The 21,037-nt window shown below is 40.4% G+C and overlaps 1 protein-coding gene across 1 annotated transcript in view; it reads right to left on the bottom strand.

Moving 5' to 3' along the window:
• Positions 1-21,037, bottom strand: part of GRHL2 (grainyhead like transcription factor 2) — a 53,808-nt gene that overhangs the window by 14,884 nt on the left and 17,887 nt on the right. Inside the window, exons 7-11 of the mRNA XM_054274778.1 lie at positions 20,258-20,369; positions 15,184-15,278; positions 6,379-6,537; positions 797-884; positions 571-710 (exon numbers count right to left, since the gene is read on the bottom strand). Coding sequence (XP_054130753.1) covers positions 571-710; positions 797-884; positions 6,379-6,537; positions 15,184-15,278; positions 20,258-20,369 — 594 coding nt within the window. The remainder of the gene's footprint in view (positions 1-570; positions 711-796; positions 885-6,378; positions 6,538-15,183; positions 15,279-20,257; positions 20,370-21,037) is intronic.

Genomic DNA, 21,037 nt, shown 5'->3' with positions numbered 1-21,037 from the left:
AAAGACTTATGTTTACTAATGATAATAACTACCAATACTGAGTATTTAACATTAGCATGACAGAGTTTTTACTTGGAAGAGTGAAAATATTTTTTTCAAGGAATTTCCAGATCTCTAAGTGATGCTGACAGAAAACGGGTAGTGGTGTTTAGTGACCCTACTATTGACCTTTCTACACGGGTAAGAGCTTGGTCGTTGTTTTCAGCTGTGACAGGGAGGGGGATCTCTGCTACCACAAGGTGGCACTTCATTTCATCAAGCCAGAGAGTACACTCAAAACCAGATTGTGTTTCAGTCACAAATCAACCTTACACTTGAAAGCAAAAGAATGACAGTACTGTAACAAAACTGGTCAGTTGTCAAAGAAGTATAAACTCCTCTGCACCCAGAACTCAGAAAGGTACTTGCCTTTTCTAAGGTCCTCTATTAGTGATGTGCCAAAACTGCATTTACCAAAATGAGAGCTGAAACAAGTGGCCCCCAGGAACAGCTATTTACTTCCCAAAACCTGCCCCAGAGCAGAGGCAGCCAGGTGGCAAGTGGGCACCTGCTCATTTCATTATTTCCTACCTGCCCAGTTCTTTGCAGGTTTCCAAAGTGAACATCCGGTATGAAGAGAACGGGCTGGGAATCCAGGTCAGCCATTGTTTTGAAGAAGGTGATATCACTCTTTTTCTGCAGAGGGAGTGCACTCAACTTCCCTTCAGCTGCTAGGTGGATCACAAAGCACAGAGTTGTGAAGGGAGGCATGGTAAGCGTGACTTAGCCCCAGACCAGAAAGGCCCATTTCACTCACCATTATTACATGAGGCTTGGGATGCCTGGCCTTTGCCTTTCTTCCTGTTCTGCTTTCTCTCTTCATCTCGGATTTTCCTTTCTGCTCCCTGATGCAAGAAAGATAACAAACAGATATTACCCAAAGAGGAACCACCATGAGCTTTGTACTCTGCAATGCCTGGAACTACAGCATCAGACACACAGAAATGCTAAAAGAGAAACTGGTTACTTCATTGAAGACAGATCTGTCCAGTCTGTTGGGAAGGTTTTGCATGGATCACCTGTGCCTGAGACTCAGCTGGCACATCCAGTAGCTCCCAGAGCTGCAGACAGCAAGAGGAACATATCCATATGTTGGTTTGGAGGAGCCAGGACAGGCAGTGTGCAGTCTGTAGCAGGACTGATGCCAGCACAGCTTGTGCAAAGGGCATCCCAAGGGCATCCCAAGCCCAGTGTCTCTGCAATGGACAGAGTGCTCAGGCCAAATATTTTGTGTATGTAATGGCATAAAACACCTGCAGGATTGCTATCATTTTACATAATGTCTGTGCTGAGGTCTTCCCTAAACTCTCCTCCACCCAATTTGTCTGGGGGTGGCTGCACTGTAGCCAGCTGTGCAGAGCCTTTGAGAACTGACAGTCCAAAAAGGCTGTGCTGACAGCTTGCCAACATTGCAAGGGTTCTTACAGAAAAATACAGGCATTTCAAACTGGGAGAAGCTCTCCAGAAATAGGAAAGCAATGTAGCACTGCCCTATTAGGCACCAGGAACTCCTGGGAAGTTGCAGGCTTCTGTTATGTAAATACACTCTCAACAAGTTTAAAAAATAAAACTTGTTATTGGCATAAAAAGCAGCAACACCTCCTTTGAAGTTCTCCTAATTTACTTTATAAATAATGCCTATCACATTGTGAAGGGTAATGAAGATCCATCTGCTCCCAGGCAGTTGGCATGCAAGATTACAGAATTTTTTTCCAAATTAAAATTAGAAGTTTCTTGAATAGAAAGGGAGAGGAGGGAGGTAAGGAAAGCAAAAAACACCCACTCAAGATGGCAAAATTCACACATGAGTCAATGAACCAAGTTTAGAAAGAGTGCAAGGAAAGATGTACTCCTGGCTGTGATCTATCAGTAGATTTCCAGAGACTGAAAGAGCTGGAGGAAGAAATAGCTCTTTAGGAAAACATGAATGTGTCAAACAGAAACACTGCCTCCAGACCAGGTCCCAGTCCAGTTGTCACTCACCAACCTCAACCGCAGAAGCCAAGGGATTGAGAGTTGTGCACTTATCAAAATTGTTTCTAGAGGTACATTTGTAACCTTTAAAGACACCTGTTCTTTGTAAGAAAGGAGCAAAAATACACATCCCAGCCCTGTTCAGCAAAAAGCACAGCCTGAGAAACCTGTGCAGCACAAAGGGCTCTGCCAGGTGGCCGCAGCCACACCTATCACTCGGTGCTGCCACTCTGCTGTTTCTCACAGGAAACAGGATGAACCATCAAAGTACTTCACACACAGCACCAAGTGTGAGTTTTCTCTCAGGAAAGCAGAAACTGAGGAGGACCCAGCCTTTTATACATAATTAAAAAAAATATATTTTACTGATTTTCTGTAATATTCTTTGTAACCATGAACTCGGTGACAATTTACAGCTTTCTCTTCAGTCATTCATTCAAGGCAACACAGCCCAAGATCTCTGAGGGGCAGGCAATCCCTGGGCTGGGCAGTCATTCCCATCTAGCAGCGTTTATTTGTGCCACAGTCACTTCACAAATGTGGCAACTGCAATACCCACAAAACTACCTACCAGCCCTTTTGAGCTTGGAGCAGCCCACAGGGCAGGGCCAGCCCAGCCTACAGAATGGATGTCATAGTCACAGGGATGAGACCACAAAATTATTTTTGCCTACTAGAGCATTTCTGCTGCATAGTTTTGAGAGCTGAGCCATCTGACACATACCTAATAAAGCACAGTTTGCACATCTCTTCAGGACAAAAGAAACTACCTTTCTACTGGGGACTATAAACTATGCTGCAACAAGTGAAATAATTGAGTTCTTAATTTTTTCATTGATATCTGGGCTTTGTATAAATGCAAGGAGTACTTCTGCTACTAATTATTAACAAAATGCAGCTTACGAATTTCAGCTGACTCAAAGTATTTTCTTCCTAATCTTTAAACTTAAGTCTTGCACCACACTGATGCTCATATGTACTGTTGCTTCTAGTTCCAGGCTAAAGCATTCCACATCTCTTTGGGCAGGCACATAGACATAGGCTGATGTCTGTGTGCCTGCCCAATGAGATGTGGAATGCTTTAGCCTGGAAATAGAAGCTCTCTCCAAAGCTGAAGATTAATAGTCAATTAGAGTTTCTAAATACTCTATGATAATCCATTTTCTCTATGATGATCCACACCAAAAACAAGGACGTGTGAACTGCACATATTCCAAAGAACATGTATTTTTCAGGTTAAATAAAACTGGATTAATTTATTTTATTTTGGATCAATTTTATGGTATTTGCCAAGTCAAGTTCTGCTTCTTTTCAGCAGATAATCACATGTAGAAAATCAAGTAGCTCTGAAGTCCCAGTTCTTTCATACACAGTGGCTAAACATTGTGCAATATATAAATATAAATAGGCCTGGTAGCAAGTTTCCCTGACAACCTACTTAAGGAATAAAAATTAGATAAACTTATAATGCAGCATCAGTGATCTGCACTGATGACTGCAAGGCAGAGAATTAGCACTGACAAAACAAGATGTGGACTGTAACAAATGCTTTGAAGATTGCCTAGTGAAAAACAAACATGGGCAAAAGATTGGATGACAAATAGGGAGTATGGTAAAGTTAAATTTGTTAAGTAACATTTACAGCCTTTGCAACATTTATCTCCATACATTTATGTCACAAAGCACATACTGGATGTTAGTTCATGTTTCTCTCTAGTTTATATGTAAACTAATATTAAAATGAAGGAATTGCCAGAATAAATACTAATTTATATATATATAATATGTACCACATAGCTAAATGCAGATTTATTTCTTCAAAGATAACTCTTTCCACAACAGCTACGCTGTGTTGCAGCTACAAGACATTAATTTGTCAGTGAATGTTCTTAAAAACTGGACACCTCCACCTGTGATTTATCTAAGTGAATATACAAATACATCCACTGGTTCTAAAGATGCACCACCACTACAGAAAGAAACATTTTTAATAACACCTCAGAGACAGAAACATTTTTTTCTTCCATGTTGCAGAATGAGAAACATTTCACACTTAGGGAAGAGGAATTTACTGTGCAGTTCCACCAGGCCAGGTGATTGTAATAAATCAGGTACTTTTGTCATCAGCTTCTCTTTGAGGCTGTCAGATTGGGGCATAACAGAGCAGTTCACACTTTCAGAATATATAAAGATCATTATATGATTGCTGAGTGGTTTTTTTTATGTTCCTATAGTACCTCTTCAATTCATCAGGACAAGGAGGTAGGCAATAAATAACAGTCACAGCTTCATGGCCTTCCCCAAGGAGGCAGCAAGCTTTGTCCATGTCACTGGGGGGAGAGCCCCAGGCTAGCAAGAGAAACTCAACCATTTAGCACCACCTTAACCAGAGCCAGGGGTTTATTTTGACCCAGCCACACCAGCTACCTTCCTCTGAGCACATTGAATTCTCCCAGTGCCACCAGCAAGTGGAAATTCTCCAAATATTTATTTACTTACAAAAGCCCTGTGACAAATGGATGTTGGTAAAGATCTGGCAACATAAGTTTGGGGACAAGCAAGAATTTGTCTTTTACCAAGTGCAAATTAGCACAAACTGTCATGTGCATTGACCTCAATAATTTTCATTTGCTCAAGTCACTTTCACACCTGCACTTTTCACACTTAAAAAGCTCTACATGTGTGTATATATTTATATTAAACACATATACAGCCTATTATCAATACCCTTGAGCCCTTCAGTTCCCACTTCCAATTTCTGATGTGTATAACACTTTAACTACCCCTGTGATCTCTCCTACTTTGAGACAGTTTTGATTAATAGACTCAACATTCATTTCCTGCTTTTTCGTCTGGATACTTGAAGCTTCAATTAAGCCAATAGCTGCAATGAACATTTATTATTCAAAATCTCCACCAGTTGTATCTAGAGGTCACCCTTGATGAGTTTGTGCTCTGAATTTCCTTCCTTTTTTTAAATAATTCAAATTTTTCTAATTGCGCTTCAGAAACAGGTAGATGAAAACGACTTGTTACTTTGATATTTACTGAGCTTTTAAGATCCAGCTGTAGCTTCAAATCTCTCAATATTTGACATTCAAAGTTACAATTAAAAGCATAGCATTTTGGCTGCAAGAAGACCTCAGTGCAAACATTTACATTCATTACTTCCAAAGATTTTCCTCCACTAACACAACAGACTGATCAGCCCTCAAGATGTCAAAACAGCAACAGGGGAATGAACTGAAAAGGGGGAAGGAGCAGCAACACAGAGACCTGAAACAGTTGAACTCTTACCCTTTCAATTAAAAAGTTAATGTTATGTTTTGCCTGGGGCATGGCCTTTTGTCTTTCTATTCCCACCTGTAGGATGGCAAGACTAATTTGGATAAAATTCCAAGTCACTTAAATAGACGTAGGATCCTGAATCCCTGAACCTTGACTAGAATCCAGGCATCAGCTCCCCTATGAAAGATGTTTCTCGGCATGGAGAAAGTCATCAGCTGACAGATGCTAAACAAAACTGAAAAGTGGTCACACTCTCTTTGAAGTATCATCACTGACATTTCTGAGGAACTGTTTCTATCTGGTGATATACACTGCTGACCATGACACTGTCTAATTCATTCAGGCATGATCTATGTATGGTGCTGAAACATCTTACTAGTCTCCACAGAGGAGCAGTCATACCTACAGCAAAAAACCAAAATTTTGCTTAAGAGGGTGTGAACACACACAAAAAATAGTGACTGAATTACAAAATGGGAATGGCTAATATATTTTTTGTATTTTACTTTTGATAAGAAAATCCTAGCAACATAAGAGTTTCTAAAATAACTGCAAGCAAAGCAGGGGGAAAACCCATCAGCTGTGTCACTGGAATTTGCTGGTTTCCATTGCATTATATAAGGGAGCTTGGCAGACCCTCACTGAAAGAGCATTTTTTCTGTCAGAGAAACTGATATGAAGTTTATCTATCTATCCGGGCTGTCAGAAGGGAGGACATCAGCAGACTACCACTTATGTGAGTGAGCCTGTGATCAGCACTGACCTTCCAAATAGAGATACTTGCATTTGCATTTTCTATTACTTTATTGATATTCCACAATCATGACCTGTAACATGCTATCCTTAAACAGTCCAACTATTGCTCACAAGCTGAGAAATCAGGGCCAAAAAGGCTGCAAAGCAGTAAATTAATGACATGATAATCACTTAGATTTGTGATACAGCTGGACCAAGTGCTATGATGAAATACAATTCTTTAAGGAAAGAAACAGCATTTAATTAGGTCTAAAATACAGCAACAATAAACTGCCTAACAAGATTCCTCCTTTATCCATGGTAACTGTGCTTTGCACTTACCTTGTCACAAAAAACCTTGATCTGGCAGTAGGCTCGGTGGATAGGTTTATTGCTGCGGTTGTTGTAGCTGTAAGTATCGATCTGAATCATCAAAGGAAGCCCTTTTACTCCTTTTTGTGAGGAGAAGTCTGTGCTCAAGCAATTGACTGTGATGAAAATCTGTGTGCCAGAGAGATTACTTTTTAAAATGTGGTGCAAACAACAATTAAACTTCCAGAAATACATAACAAGAAATGGGAAAATAAAATAAAAAGGTTTTAATTCAGCTATGATGCACGCTCTGGCAATTCACACATTTATCCTCCACTTCTGTCCAGCAAAGACACTCTATCCTGGGAAGAACAAACTTGAAAGCCATATATTGCTGCTTCAGTTTGGATCAGAAGCTCACATTTGAGGTGAATCATTTGGTTCTCCCAACTTATCATGCTTTGGTTCACACCAGAGGCTCAGAATACACGAACTAGATTCTTTTTGGAAGACCCAGGCCAGAAAGATACGTTCCAGGAGCACTCAGATCCTCCAGCTGCTCATAGTTGCTTAGTTCATGGGAACTGACTAAAGATAATCTGAGATAAAACCTCCTAAAACGTGCCTTATGTGGATGTCAGGTCTTTAGCCCTTACTTGTTCCACTCCTCAACCCTGCTCTGTATGTTTGCACTATTTGTTGATACAAATCATCTTGCTTCACCCTTTCCAGTTGCCTTAGGTATGGCTTGCTCATCTGACAGCTCATTCAAATTCAGTGGGACAAAGATAAACTCTACTCCTTTTATTTTAAACATTTTCTTCACATCTCATTGACACTACTGCTTTCTTCATCCCATCAATAGATACTCCTGTGTTTCACTTTAAGGGCCCTTCGCAGTCTTTCCTCCTTTTTAAAGACCCTGTGTTTCAAACTGGGAAGGAATTTTTCAAATATTCATAAAACTACTCCCTACATCTTCTCAGAAGTTCTCTTTGTTCCACAGCATCCACACAACTTGACACTGCATTCAGAGAGTCACAGAGTCATCTGAGCTGGAAGGGACTGGGAAGCATCATCGGGCCCAGCTCTTAATGGCCCATCCAGGGATGGAACCCACAACCTCGGCATTAACCAACAGAGCTAGCAAGTCCCCTGCTTGCCTGTGCTTCAGAAATCCATCTCTTGCTCTCCTTCTACAACAAAAACTTACAACTTAATAGCCACTAATCATCTACCTCTCATTAACTCAGTTAGCACCATGGGACAAGGTATGTGTCATCTGTACAGGACCTGGGAGTCTTCTCCCACCACCAAAGTCTTCCAAGGACTATTCTGATGTAAAGCAAACACTATAAACTGAAATACCACCAATAGCTTTCAGTCAGGATGGCATTCATAAAACTCAAGAGAAGAAACTAGATTAAAAATCTGATTTTCAGCCCAGTGAGGAATATGTGCGTTACATAATAATTTGGGGCAATTGTGTATTAACTTGATCCTACTTTTCACTTGCCTTTAGTTTAAAAAGCAACAACAAAACACCAAACAAAACAAAACCCCAAGTGTGAACCAAGGAAAAGAACTGAGAAAACCAGCAGTACATACTTCTGAACCAGGAGGATGTGAAACCTGCCCCAGAAGAATAAGGAGGCTCGGGAAAGAAGAGGTCTCAAACTGGTCTCTCAAAGAGACCTAATGCACCCTTCACAGGGCAGAGGAGAGGGCAGCAAACCCCTGGGATCTAGGAGGATTCCTGAAGGAAGAACATGAAGGACATCCCTCCCCCCTCCCCCTCCATTCCACAAACAGGGAAGATAAACCAACAGCATGAGCAAGGAGAATGCAACATCCCTAAGAATGCAACATCCCTAAGAAAGACAACTGAAAATAAAGAAGGGCTCCAGCAGGGCTGGTGGGGGATACTTTACCCTCCTGGCAGAAGTTAACATTACAGTCAGGGTCTTTATGATGGAGCCAGAGCAGCTTGTTTGCCTGACTGAGCTAATGGCCCCTCCTCTCTGCTTCTGATTGTATCGCAGAGCTGCATTTACAAATGAAATAGTTGAACTTTAACTGCCGAGAGAAGAGTGAGGCAGGGAAAGGCCCTAGGTGAAACTCTGATTTTGAAGCTGATAGTGTTATTTCTGTTTCAAATTACAAGTTGATCTCCTCCAGCCCCAAAGATAAGTGTAGACAGTGAATACCCTCTGAAATACAACAGCCTGAATTTTCATTTGCCTTCAGAATAATTTATAGTGTCGGGGCAATGGTTTAAAGTGTGTGTGAACACACAGTAGTGGAAGGAAGCCTAGCATAAAACAGAATCTGGTCTCCCTATATTTTAGCCCATACTTCTGCACAGATTTTCCAAAATGTACATTCAAATGTGAGAAGACATGCAGGCTTTGCATCTATCTAGCAGTTTGTACTTCTTCCACCCTTGCTGCACACTCAGCTGAGAAGCAAAAAAGATCTTGTCCCACCTTAATCAACTACATACACTGTGTCATCTCTTCCACTACCTCCACAATCACAGAGCAGAGTAGGAACGGCTGGGGAAGACAGACTTTATGCTTTCAAGAGTCTCCCCACAGCAATAACAGATTATTCAGCATGAATAATAGATAGATGCTGTAAGACTCAATATCTTGTCCTGACACTGTAATACATCAGGATCTCTCTGAGGAGCAATGACTGTACATTCATGCACATGAAGTGTACTACACTTTCTGTCATATCATTTGCACCTCACAGACAGACAGATGGATTTGAATTAACACAGATCATTGATTGTGGGGAAATTTACTGTCTCCATGCAATGTTCTATTAGCTTTCCTGTAAAGCACCACACTGACTTTGGATTTGGAAAACACAGGGGTGTATAGAGTGAAAGGAAAGAGGGCATAACTTCTGTTTTTATTTTAGGGAGCTTCTTCTTTGCATGACTGAAGATTTGCACCAGTGCAGCAGGCTACTATGGTGAAGAGGACCTGAAGAAACATCTGAACAGTCCCCTTCTCTCTCCCCTGGTCTAACCAGAAACCACCTTCCCAAAGCAGTGACCTGCTCTGAGCAGCACTGATTTCAGCCATTTGTCCAAACACATCCTGCTTTGCCCTTTGCAACTCTCATCTTCCCCCTCTTTCCAGCTCCTGTCCATAATGCATGCACTCCCACTCTTGATGAGACAAGGGGCAAAACAGCTCCATGGGCAGCCACAAAATGGAGAGCTATTCCACTTTTCTTAGAAGATATCCAGATTTAAGATCTCCTTTGCTGTGGTATTTTGCATAGTAGAGTTAACATGGTTAGAAAATGTAGAGTTAAGTAGAAATTACAGTAGCAGGAAGAGAAATCACTGTCTCCCTCCTAATCCCTGTCTACACTTGTCTTAGAATTGTATTAATAAAAGTTAGTATGATTGTACCCAAATTCAGACACAACTTTTTTCTCCTGTGCAAACTGGATTTTAGCAATGTTTTGCTATCTGGAACATGTTGTATAATTGTCATTATAGTGATGTCTTTTTTTTTAATGTCAGCATATCTTAGATTAGAGCAATTAATGGCAGAGTTCCACCCATCTAGTCTCCAGCTCAGGCATGCCATTAGCAATTAAATACTAATTTAGAGAAACATTTGGTGCTGAGAAAGTTTCACAAGTGGCCCAAGATAACAACAGCTCTTCTATTTGTTATAGATCACGTCTAGAAAAAGCACTCTGTCTTTTGGGGACTACTCCTCCACGGTGTAGCTGCTATTATAAGAATTACTGTTTGTTAAATACTGCAGCATAATTAGGGATGTACAAGACACAAACACAGTAAGCTGCCTTAAGGGAAAGCAAGGCTCAGAAGTGCATTTCCCTTTCTATCATTTAATTCAGCCAACATGACTCTTGCTGCGGTCTCTCAGCTTATACACTAAAGGTCTACAGCTATGAAACTTCTAATATAAGCCTTTTATTACTATTTACATTTCTGGCTCCCATTGTCTCAGAAACTGCCAAGGGCAGAAGGGAGGCACAAAATTATAAACTTAAAGCAATTTCTCTACTGAGTACTGGCAATACATAGAACCCTGGTGATGGGTCTCTTAAAAGTCTGCTTTAAAAGGTTCCTCCCTCCAGACCCTAACAACAAAGAGTTAACTGACTCGTCTCTCAAATGACTAACATCAATCCCATCATTCCTCACACACACAGAAAGTGTGGGTTTATAGTTTCTCCTACCAGCCGTTACCTTATAAATCCCACACAAAGGTAAGACCTTTGTTTTATTTCAATACAAATGTCTCCAGCAAATGTTTACACTACTCTTTTGAAGCTTCCTCAACCCACACCACACCCCGGCAACTACATAAAAATGCCATTTGCTTTGAATCCCAGATGCATACTTACCAAGCTATTTGTATACACTGAATTTCAACATTATGCGCTACCACAGGTTAACTCTTCTCTAATATATACACGTGTGTGTGTGCATGTCTCACATCTATATATACACTCATATATATATATGCACACTTGCACACACAGACATGGTTTATTAAAGTAGCTGCCAAGTCTAATCCTACATAATTTCTGCTACTAACTCCCCAAAATGAAGCATCTTTTCTTTCAACCTCTACATTTTTAGAGTAGAGAAGACATTAATTTCCTTCCCAATTAAATTGATGTAACTTGAAAAGGAAAGTCACGATTAAGGAAAAAAAAAATCTTATCCTAGTCAAAGCCTGGCCTAAGTATCACTAACAATGTTTAAGAAATATGGATTGCCACAACACAAATTACTGCTAGAGACAATGCTGTTCTATAAACTTGATTTTACCATTGTACCCACTGGAATTGGAGCTCACTTTGGCCCACAATATCCAAGAACCTAATCTGGCAAATCAGTCACTCTTTGAAAACAGCTTATTACTGTATGAGCCATGCCAAAACTCATTAAATAACTGGAAAGGTTCCCAGAGGCTTCAGCATACTTTGGATTAAAGATCTACATTTCAGTTAAATATAGCAGGGCAGTTATTGCACGCAAGTATACACAACAACTGCTCAGCACACAACTCTGCACTCACTGAAATCATCTCACTCATCTGCCAGCACCTGCCTGAATAACACAGCCACAAACATGTCTGTTTATTGCATGTCCAAGTTGCAGTGCTTAGCAGAAATCTGTGATCTCTTGATATCACTGAAAACTGTTTGTCTCTTTAAGGTGTCATATTTTGTTAGCAACTGCTCACTGAAGTAATATCTTTGATTTTTAGGCTAAAAAATACTTTCCATAAAAATATGCAATTGTTTCAAGAAGTAACACTGTCACAGCCAATTTAAATGCTCCAAGCACCTACCAGAGAGAAGTCATATCTCAAGGAGGTGGTATGGTTTATGACAAATATATTATCCTTTGACCAAGACAATTCTGTCTCTTTAACCATCTTTCTTACAAACTAACTTCTGTCAGCCCTAACACTGCAAGCAGACAAATGAATGTCTATCAGAAATGAAGCTGATTCTGTTCAAGAGCCTCCACTAGAACTTTGTCCCCTTGCCAGATGCTGCAGCAAAATCATCTACAGGGCAACAGCAAGGCAACTACATAGCTTCTAGCATATTATAAGGACACTTTCAAAAGACAGTTAAAATGTCAGCCAGTTGTTAATTGTTGTTTGTTTCTTCATCTTTTTTTAAATAACTCCTTTAAAAATACCAAACATAGCATTTGGGTTCAACTAAAGGGAGACAACAAATCACCTTACCCATAAACATTACATATTTATAACAGAATTAAATATGGGAGGGAAACAAAGATGGATTGTACAAAACTGTTCTTCTCTTCCTACCCCTGCTCCCTTACAGCAATATTTTTGTTTTAAGAAAGCACTGAGCTTGACATGGCTATAGAGCCTTCCCCTCATTTCCCTGGATCCTGCTCTGAGACACAAGCCCCACAGTGACCTCTAGATAAGAGCCCCAGCAGAAAGGGATGCTGTTCTAGAAAAGGGTAAGGATGTGCCAGGACTAACTCTCCTCTGCCAGAGGCAAGGGAACTGCTGCTGTCAACCAGACACAGCGGAGAGAACACTAGCAGAGTGGTGCTCCTGACTTCGGTGCTGTTTCCTTAGATCACAGAAAGCAACAGTGTGATAATTCCACCTCTTGACATGCACTGTACAAGATTCTTGTTCTGCCAAGCAGCAGTTGGAAGATGACACACCAAGCATGGTGAACTGGAGCCAACAGCCCAGTTCCACTGGCATTACTGGGGCAACACAGAGAGGCCTCTGCCTGTACCTTCTGCATTCCTGTTTATCCCACTAAGACCCAGAATGAAATGCTGCCCTACCAGCCCTTAGCAGGCTCACTGGTAGCTGGCAGATTCTGACTGCCACACCATTCTCCTATACCCTCATCCTGCAGGGCTGCGAGGGGAAGGCCTGCTCTGTCTGTGTGTGAGAGGAAAAGTCTGACTTCAAATGAGGAGAACCATGGCTTTAAATTAGCTGCCATCCAGGTGGAGTAGGAAAGTGAGAAACCTGCTGCTCAAGATAGCTCTTCTAAATGTGGGGTTTAGTTTCCCAGGAGAGGGAGTTCTATTTGGTTAGGTGATTTCTACTAGTTATGTTTGATTTTCCACATCACTCCCCAGTGCACTTTCAACAAGAAGTATTTCTTTGCTTCTTCCAGGGCCAGTAGAGTGCCTCATCATATCCCAACTCAGAGGCCCTGAAAAGAACCGTTGTGTGCCACTTTTATCTGACTTGATAAAAAAGAAAGGCTTTTGTGCCTCTGAGGGGGTTAAGTTTTAATCTTGAAATTGTGGTGAAAATAGAAAATAATACCAAACAGAAACAATGGAGGCAGTTGAAAGATCATAATTCAAAAAGCTTAGGAAAAGGGAGTCTGTAATTATTCTTCATCTCCCATGGATGAGGTAATTGCTGGAGAAAAAACAGCCTTCAGTGAGGTGCCTTAGCACCCACAGCTTTCCAACATCCTATGGGAATCCCCAGACCCAGTGCAAGCAGTTATTGTATCAAACTTCCCAACAGGAGCAAGCATGTACACATACATGTGTGTGTGTGGGGAGGGAAACACTGGAGTGCAGACAAGGTGATAAGCTTTCACGTACAATCTGATTGCCAAACACTAAAGCATGTTATAAATCCTCTTTTATCAATACATTTACAGTTCAAGCTCCTAAAAGATCAGATATTTAATACCTCAAAATAAATATGCATAAGCCAATTTGCATTTTAATCACTATTTCCTGCAGAAATACAAGCAGCTTGAATTTCACTCTTAGCACTTTTTTAATCCAGACGGAGTCTTTACTTGAAAATCTCAGCTTGTTTTGTTTCCAGTGATCATTGCAAAAGTTGTGTTTATAATGTTCTGGCACCCAAGGCAAGAGCCAGGTGAATGGTGTGAGATTAGGAAAAAACGTCTGAGGTTAATACCTGACATTAATGGATGTGACTTCCTTGTTCCTAGATCAACATGGGTGTCTTGCTAAGTCTGGCTTGGAGCTGCAAATGCAAATGTCTTAGAGATCTGCCAGCCCGGGGACAAGACTGCCAGGTTCTAGCCCTGGTAGTGCTTCTGCAAAGGTCCTCGAGGAGGACTGATGCGTTGGAGATCCCAAATCGGTGTTTGCTTGCACAGTGATCACACACACACACACCAGTCGCCTGTTGTGACTGCAGAGGACAACCTACTGTATTTTGAAATGGAAACACATAATAGGGAAATATCTGGGCCGTTGAAAATGTAATCACTACATGAGTAAATACAGCACCATTAGCAAGTGGGCCAAGTACAACTCTGTTTATCAACGCCTGCTTTTGAAAGAGCTGGGTGATTTTCAGAACTATTGTCTTTCCTTTTAAGATGCGCATCAGAGATTAAATCCCTGTTACTATAAACAGTCAGTACTTTCAGTCAGGAGTCAGGACAGTGGGCGTTAATGCTACCACTCAGTGTTCAGTAAAGTTCTCAGAGGACTCACTCTGAGGATGCAACCTCTCTAATGCTGCTGGAAATGCAGTGGGCAATTGTGCATGAAGAGGTCTTTGTATTTGAAAGATTCACAGCTCTACTTATGCCCTGGACATTTTGTGTTCAACATGAAAACGCTATCAGGAGTTTGCCGAGCTCAGTGTTTGCTGTTTATTAACTACATCCCCAAGAGTACTGCATTACCCTCACTCATTTTACACAGCCTATTTCCCTTGTTGTTTGCTTTCCGGGGGCCAACTTCTTCCTATAATTACCGGCAGTTTTTCATTTCTCCCACACTAGTCTATGCAGTTGAAGCACTCTAAGAGCCTTTGTACAACCTTATCTGTAAGAAACTAGTTAAGGTGTTCTGATGTCCTGGTTTATAGGTCCACTTAAGAGTCACATTCCTGAATGAAAACCCCATGCCTGAGGGTACCTGACCATTAAAAAAGGGAAAAGAAAAGAAAAAAAAACCAAACAGAAAAACGTCTCAGTCCTCAAAAATACATTCATTCCAAACTGCAAAGATGGTCTGCGTAACAATATAAAATAAATGGCACCAACACAAGGGAAGGCATAGTCTAACTTACAGAATACGGATTATTGGAGATGCTGAGAGAGTAGAAAGTTAGTTGACAATTTGGAGAAAGAAAAGAGACAGCTTGTGTCTTATACCAGGCTTTGCAAATAGGAAAAAAGTCTTTTACTGTTTCTCAGGCTGGGACCTACCAACAAGCCCTCTTATTTCTCAGAAAGGAGGGAAGTGGAACAGTGCCTAACGGTGGGTGGTACTTATAAATGGATGCCGTCTGCACGGCTTTTCCTCACCTTTGCCTCCTCATTGACATCCCAAGTAAAGGACACAGCATTGAATGCAATTTCTTCAATATTCCCAATGGTATTAAAACTCTCCTTGTAATCAGCTGAAAGAAAAAACAAGAGTCATGAAAAAACCTGAACTGTTTTACAACTCATAGTGCTTCTTTGCTTCTTAAGCTGGGTTGTCTAGTGCATCAAAACCACCTCTTGTATTGTTTATGATTAATTATGAATAACCTTTATTACAAAGAGGTAATATAATGCAACCTGAGTCTTAAGCATAGTATATCACTAGCTAATGTTCTTGCAAAATATTGTTGGCTCTCAAAAAGGAGTGTGACTCTACTGGCAATGAGTCATTGCATTCATTAGCTTGGCCAAGGAACGGCCAAAACTGGAAAATTAACTGAAAACTATTGAAGCATTTTAAGGGAGTGTTCAAACCTTGATATTAAGAAAACACATGGTAAATCCTAAAGAAGCTTTCTAAAAGTCTAAGAGCTATGACTGGAGGAAATCATCAGTGTGCATTCCAACTTTTGCGCTGGATGCTGGATTAATATTTATATATTATTAAAAACAAAATTAAAAAACCCACAAAACTCCAAACCATCACAAATCCCCCACAAAGAACCAAAACCACAAAGATCCTTTTTCCAAAGTATGTGCATCACTAAAACAGTAAACGAAGAAAAAAAAAATTATTTGTCTGACTACAATATCTGCACCTTCTTCTCACTTCTTCCCCACGTGTTGTTATTATTATCATCAATAAACTAGCATTTTGGAAGGAATGAAAAGCAAAAGGGAGGAAGATTTCAAAGTTTACTAATCCTCTCCCAAAACAGTAAGGCTGGAAAACTATATAAAACAGACGACTCCCAAGTCCTCTTTATAATTGAAAAAAAGAACAAGCACTGCTTTTCTCTCACTTTGCTGGACAGTTTAACACCTTTTATTCTTTTTGATGACAGATCAAGAGAGATACCAGGTAATAGCTGCTTAATTAAAGGAACTTCCAGATCGTTCACACTAATGGAATAACTCTCCTTGGGACAAACATTTCCTAAGAATTCCTCGAGGGCTGTAATTGGACTCAGTGCCAGAGGGCTGAGATTACACTCCTGATCTAAAGTTTGCCCAAATCCGTGCTTCAGAGGCATGCTGATTCTTAGCTTTGTAATCAGTTATAGAAAGAGGGCGTTTTTGTATTTTGTGGGACACACAAATGATTCCAATATTCACTCCCTTTGCCTAAACTGTTGATCTCTAAAATATAATTTCTAGATAATAACTGTTTTAAAATAATTTATAACAAAAAACATTGCTACAAGAATAATTACTTCATGTTTGAAACTGGCAACCAGTATACTTTTCTCTCATTTGAAACACAAGAATGCTGGCATCTCACTGGGCAAATAAAATTGTGTTCCTGGGATCCATTAATGATTTTAGATACAGTAAAAAAAACCACTTTAGACCATAAGAACAGCACAAGATATTTGGTGATGTAGCAAATTAGCAAAGTGTTTGAGAGGGCAGGCAGGCTTTTCATTCCCACCTTGTACTCAGATCTCCCTTTTAACTGAAGTCATTGGCTTCACTCTCGAAATTCAGTGTAGGGATGCAAATGAGAGGAATTAGAAGACACATAAGTAGTTTAATATGCATGTGCACACATCCGCCCACCTCTTAAATTTATGATTCACCAGAAAGTGCCTCGTGCAACTGACTGCTGCATATGGGCGTGCTGTGTAGGTGCTCTTTGGAAAGACATGAACAAGATGTCTTGTAAAGACACCTGTTTTCTTGTCTTAAAAGGCTGTCAGAACCTCACAACCCACCAACCCTTCCTTTCTCTCAACACATGCCTGTCCTTTAATTGCTATACACAAATCTCATGGATTTGTGACACTGTCAAAAAGCAGAAGTGCATCCTATTCCCCTCAATTTACATCCAATTAAAGAACGATCCTCAGTTGATTAAGAAACTGTTTACACTTCAGAATATTTGAAAGCTGTTAGAGTGACTACAACTTTTCCACTTCTCCTGCTGTGAGTTACCAGAAAGAGAAAATCAGCGTGTTCAATAAGCAAAAAATGGTTGCACAGGAGTTATTTCCTCTTTTGTTACATAAATTGCATATAAAACAATGGCAAATTTTTAATGTTAAACATTAATCATGCATTACATGTCATTGCATACTTTTGTATTGTGCACATAAATAATACAAACTATCCTGAAAAAAACAAGGGCAAGTTTCTATGGAGCACAAAGCTTCCACACCCACACTTCATATTTGAACCTGTTCTAGTATGTCATATTATTGTACTTATTCTGAATAATCAATATTCACTGCAATTAAGTATTGTATTCTTTACATTACAATTATTTTAAAAGAAAAAGTTAGTGATCCAGTGTCACAGCACTATGAAAATAAAGCTGTTTTCCCCCTGCCCACTTTATTCCTCCTACAAAAAGCAAACATGCACCTTACTCCTTCTTCAGAAAAATCCATTACAGTACATAGTCTAAATTTTGGAAAATATCTTACCTTCTTGCTTAATAAGTGTCAAGCCCTCAGGTTTATTCCTCAAGCACTAAGGACTTGAATACATGTAAGTACATGTTTGTCTTTATTAATATCAACACATCTTCAGACTTGTCACTGCACCTAATCCACTGAAGCATCCTTCCTCCTAGGAGGTGCACCAGCCAGCACACAAAACAAATTAAAGCAGTGACCCCTGTTTGTCTGGAGTGAAGGAGCCAGTCACTATTCCCTCTGATGTCCAGAATATAACTGCAGGGCAGAAAGCAGACAGACAGATCCCTTCCACAATGGAAAGCTGCACAAGCATAGTCCCCGTGTCCATCTGAGATCTGAACAGCTGGAACTGGAGCATCCCAAATCAATTTGATCCTCTGCCTGCTAAGGATCATGGTCTAGATTAAAAGTGCATTCATAAACAATTAGAAAGGATTCACAGATTCTACACACATCAAATTAAGAGTAACATCTATGGAAGAGGTGATGCGGAGTTTTGGACACTTAATTTTCTTTTTATACAGGGCCTGGACATTAACTCAAAGTATTGAGAGGATCCCTTCAGGGATCTGAATTTTTAACGTAAAGAGAAATCTTCATAGAGTCATTCAAAATAATTTTTGCATCGAAGGGACCCCTGGAGGCTATCTGGTTCAAGCAGGGCCAGCTTCAAATTTGGATTACGTTATTCAGTTAGATAATTTGATGGTAAAACTAGAAGATTTTGCTAAATGCAGTTTTGATACTTGGGAGCCACTCTGGCCTAACAAGCCAATTAACCGTGCCAAAGAAAATGAAATGTACTTCAGAAACACCATACTTGTAAGAGGTAAGGCTATATTTCAGTTGTTCTCAAGAAAACACTACCGAGCAACATTTAGGTCTCTTTTTTGCTGAAAACTGAGGTGAACCATGCTCTTACAGCTCTTATATCTGACAAGAAGGGCTATATCAGTAAGTCTTACTACATTGTGCCTTGCTTGTGTTTGCAGCGCAAATAAAGAATATGCACCTCAGTATTCACAAGTGCCTCAAAAGTCAGAGCAGGGCTATTTCACCTCAAACTAATGAAAAATTAAAAGACATTCACTTTAACACAGGTAAACATACAGCTCATGCACAGCACTTATTTTGCAGAGCACTATTTTTCAGAATATGTATCGTAAGTTAACTTGTTGGGGTAAGGCAACTGAAATGTGCCAGGACACCACAACTGCAGTGGAGTCAGAGCGTGCTGGCACTACAGTGGAGCGAGCTGCTCAGCACATACTTTTCAAAGGTGTGAGCACTACTACCACGAGCTTGTATGGACTAGCACAAAAAAAACCAGGCAGTCTTCAGAAAGAGCTGTGAAGTGGCCTATTTCTTCTTTTAAGGTGTCATGATAAAAGTAATTTGTTCTGGGGTGGTGGTTTTATTGAGTTAGGTACCCCAATGGACAAGAAAATGGGGGCAAGGGAGAAAAGAATGAAGTTCATGAAACAGTTCAGCCAGAAAAATGATGAAAAGACAAGAGGCAGTGAGGATACTCTGGAAGAGCTGCTTGGAGAAAATACACTTGACCTTAAATAACACCAGGCCTCAGTAGAAACTACAGCATTTGAAAATCTACAGGCAGCACAGTGATTAGGACCGCTTGGGGACAGATTCCCTGATCACCCAGTTCAATCGTCCCCTGAAGTGTCAGAATGTTCTCTACAAGTAACCCTACTTTGGTTTAGCCCCCCTCTCTGCCCCTTCTCATTCCTGCCATTCAATGGTTTGGTTCCCTCAGGCGGTCAAAACAAGATAGACTTTGCCTGCTTTGGTCTTGCCGACTCCTTTGACTGGAATCCGTGCAGATGGGTGCATGTGTAAACTGCACGTGGGAGGGGAGAAACGCTTGATGTCTAGACACTGCCACTGACTTCAACTTCAGGCTCCTTGGCAGCAAGTACGTGTTCTTCCTCTGCTAAAACCTCCCGAGCATGCAGATAGGACAGCTGAGGCTCAAATGGGCTAGTAGATACTTTAGATGGGATGAACGATAAACAGGTCTCTCGGGATAGCACACCAGAGCTCGCCTCTCCCTCACTGCTGACACTGACTCACTCCAGGGGTGGAGGAATCCTGCACACTCCTTTGCAGACACCACAATGATGACATCTGCACTCTCAGGCTGCAATTCCACATCAATTGGCTAACATAACTGTTGCTGGATCAAAGACTGGATCACCCTTTGAAAAAATAAAGGGAACAGATACTCTGCCACACCTGAGGAGGTGCAGACCTTGATTTCCCAGATAGAGGTACACCACTAAATACACATGCAAGGGGAAGCTCCTCTGTGTAAATACTGAGAACCATTCTTTCTGCATGGTGTCTACCCAGCTCCATAGACCCCACAGTCCTATCAGCAATGAGCCATTGCTAAAAACTCTGGTTCAAGCCAAGAAGTCATTGCCAATATATTCCACCATATTCCTGTGCAAGGCACCAGAGCTTTCCATATCTGAAATCTTCCCTGAAACATCTGGAGATGTTGTTACACTCACCAATGTCAAGGACTCTCTGTTTAGCTGTGTGCTGCCGGGAATGCCAGTACTTCCAATATTTCAGCTGTTCATCTCTGTTTTTATCCTCACTGAAAACAACCATGACCACACTCTATGAAAAACAATACCAGAGCCACATTAGTTAAAATAATTAATAGTCAGGAACACAAAAATTAAAATCTCCACATGCCTCTAATTCTGATCTAGCCACTCTCATGTACTTTGATGAAGAAGACTGGGTTTTAATCAGTCCAGCACTACAGTGCACTTAAAAACTCAGGACAAAAGAAATGTAGTTGTAAAATAATGCAAGGCCCAGGATTATGTTCTTGATAGTCCAAATAAAAATTAAGCATATTCATAGTTTTAAAAAGTCACCTTCACTGGCTAAAGGCAAGATATTTTCAATTTAGTGTACACAAATACCATTTTTGGGAGCAGGACTCTTGTACATATGTGTTTAATGACAAATTCAGTGTAACTGAACTTTGCTGAGGTTTTCAATTCACATTCTGAATTCACTTTTTTAAACTGTCATTTAAAGGAAACAGATTGAATTTTTATGCAAAATTTTACACAAGCAATACAGGCTTTTTGAATAAGCCCTGCTGTAGGCAAGCGAAACAACACAGAACAATGGAAGAATGATCATACCAATTAAAATTAAGTGAAAATAAACCAGAGAAAAAAAACTTCACTTCTGAATGTTCATTTTCATCCTGAGACAGTAGGCACAAAAAAATCACTATTAAGCTGCTTTATAAGCCAAGGAGGTAGATT

The sequence above is a fragment of the Melozone crissalis genome, unplaced genomic scaffold (genome assembly GCF_028551555.1).
Source record: "Melozone crissalis strain CALT ecotype California unplaced genomic scaffold, PUWL_Pcris_2 ptg000002l_1, whole genome shotgun sequence".
NCBI lineage: Eukaryota > Metazoa > Chordata > Aves > Passeriformes > Passerellidae > Melozone > Melozone crissalis.
This window is presented reverse-complemented; position numbering and strand designations above follow the sequence as displayed.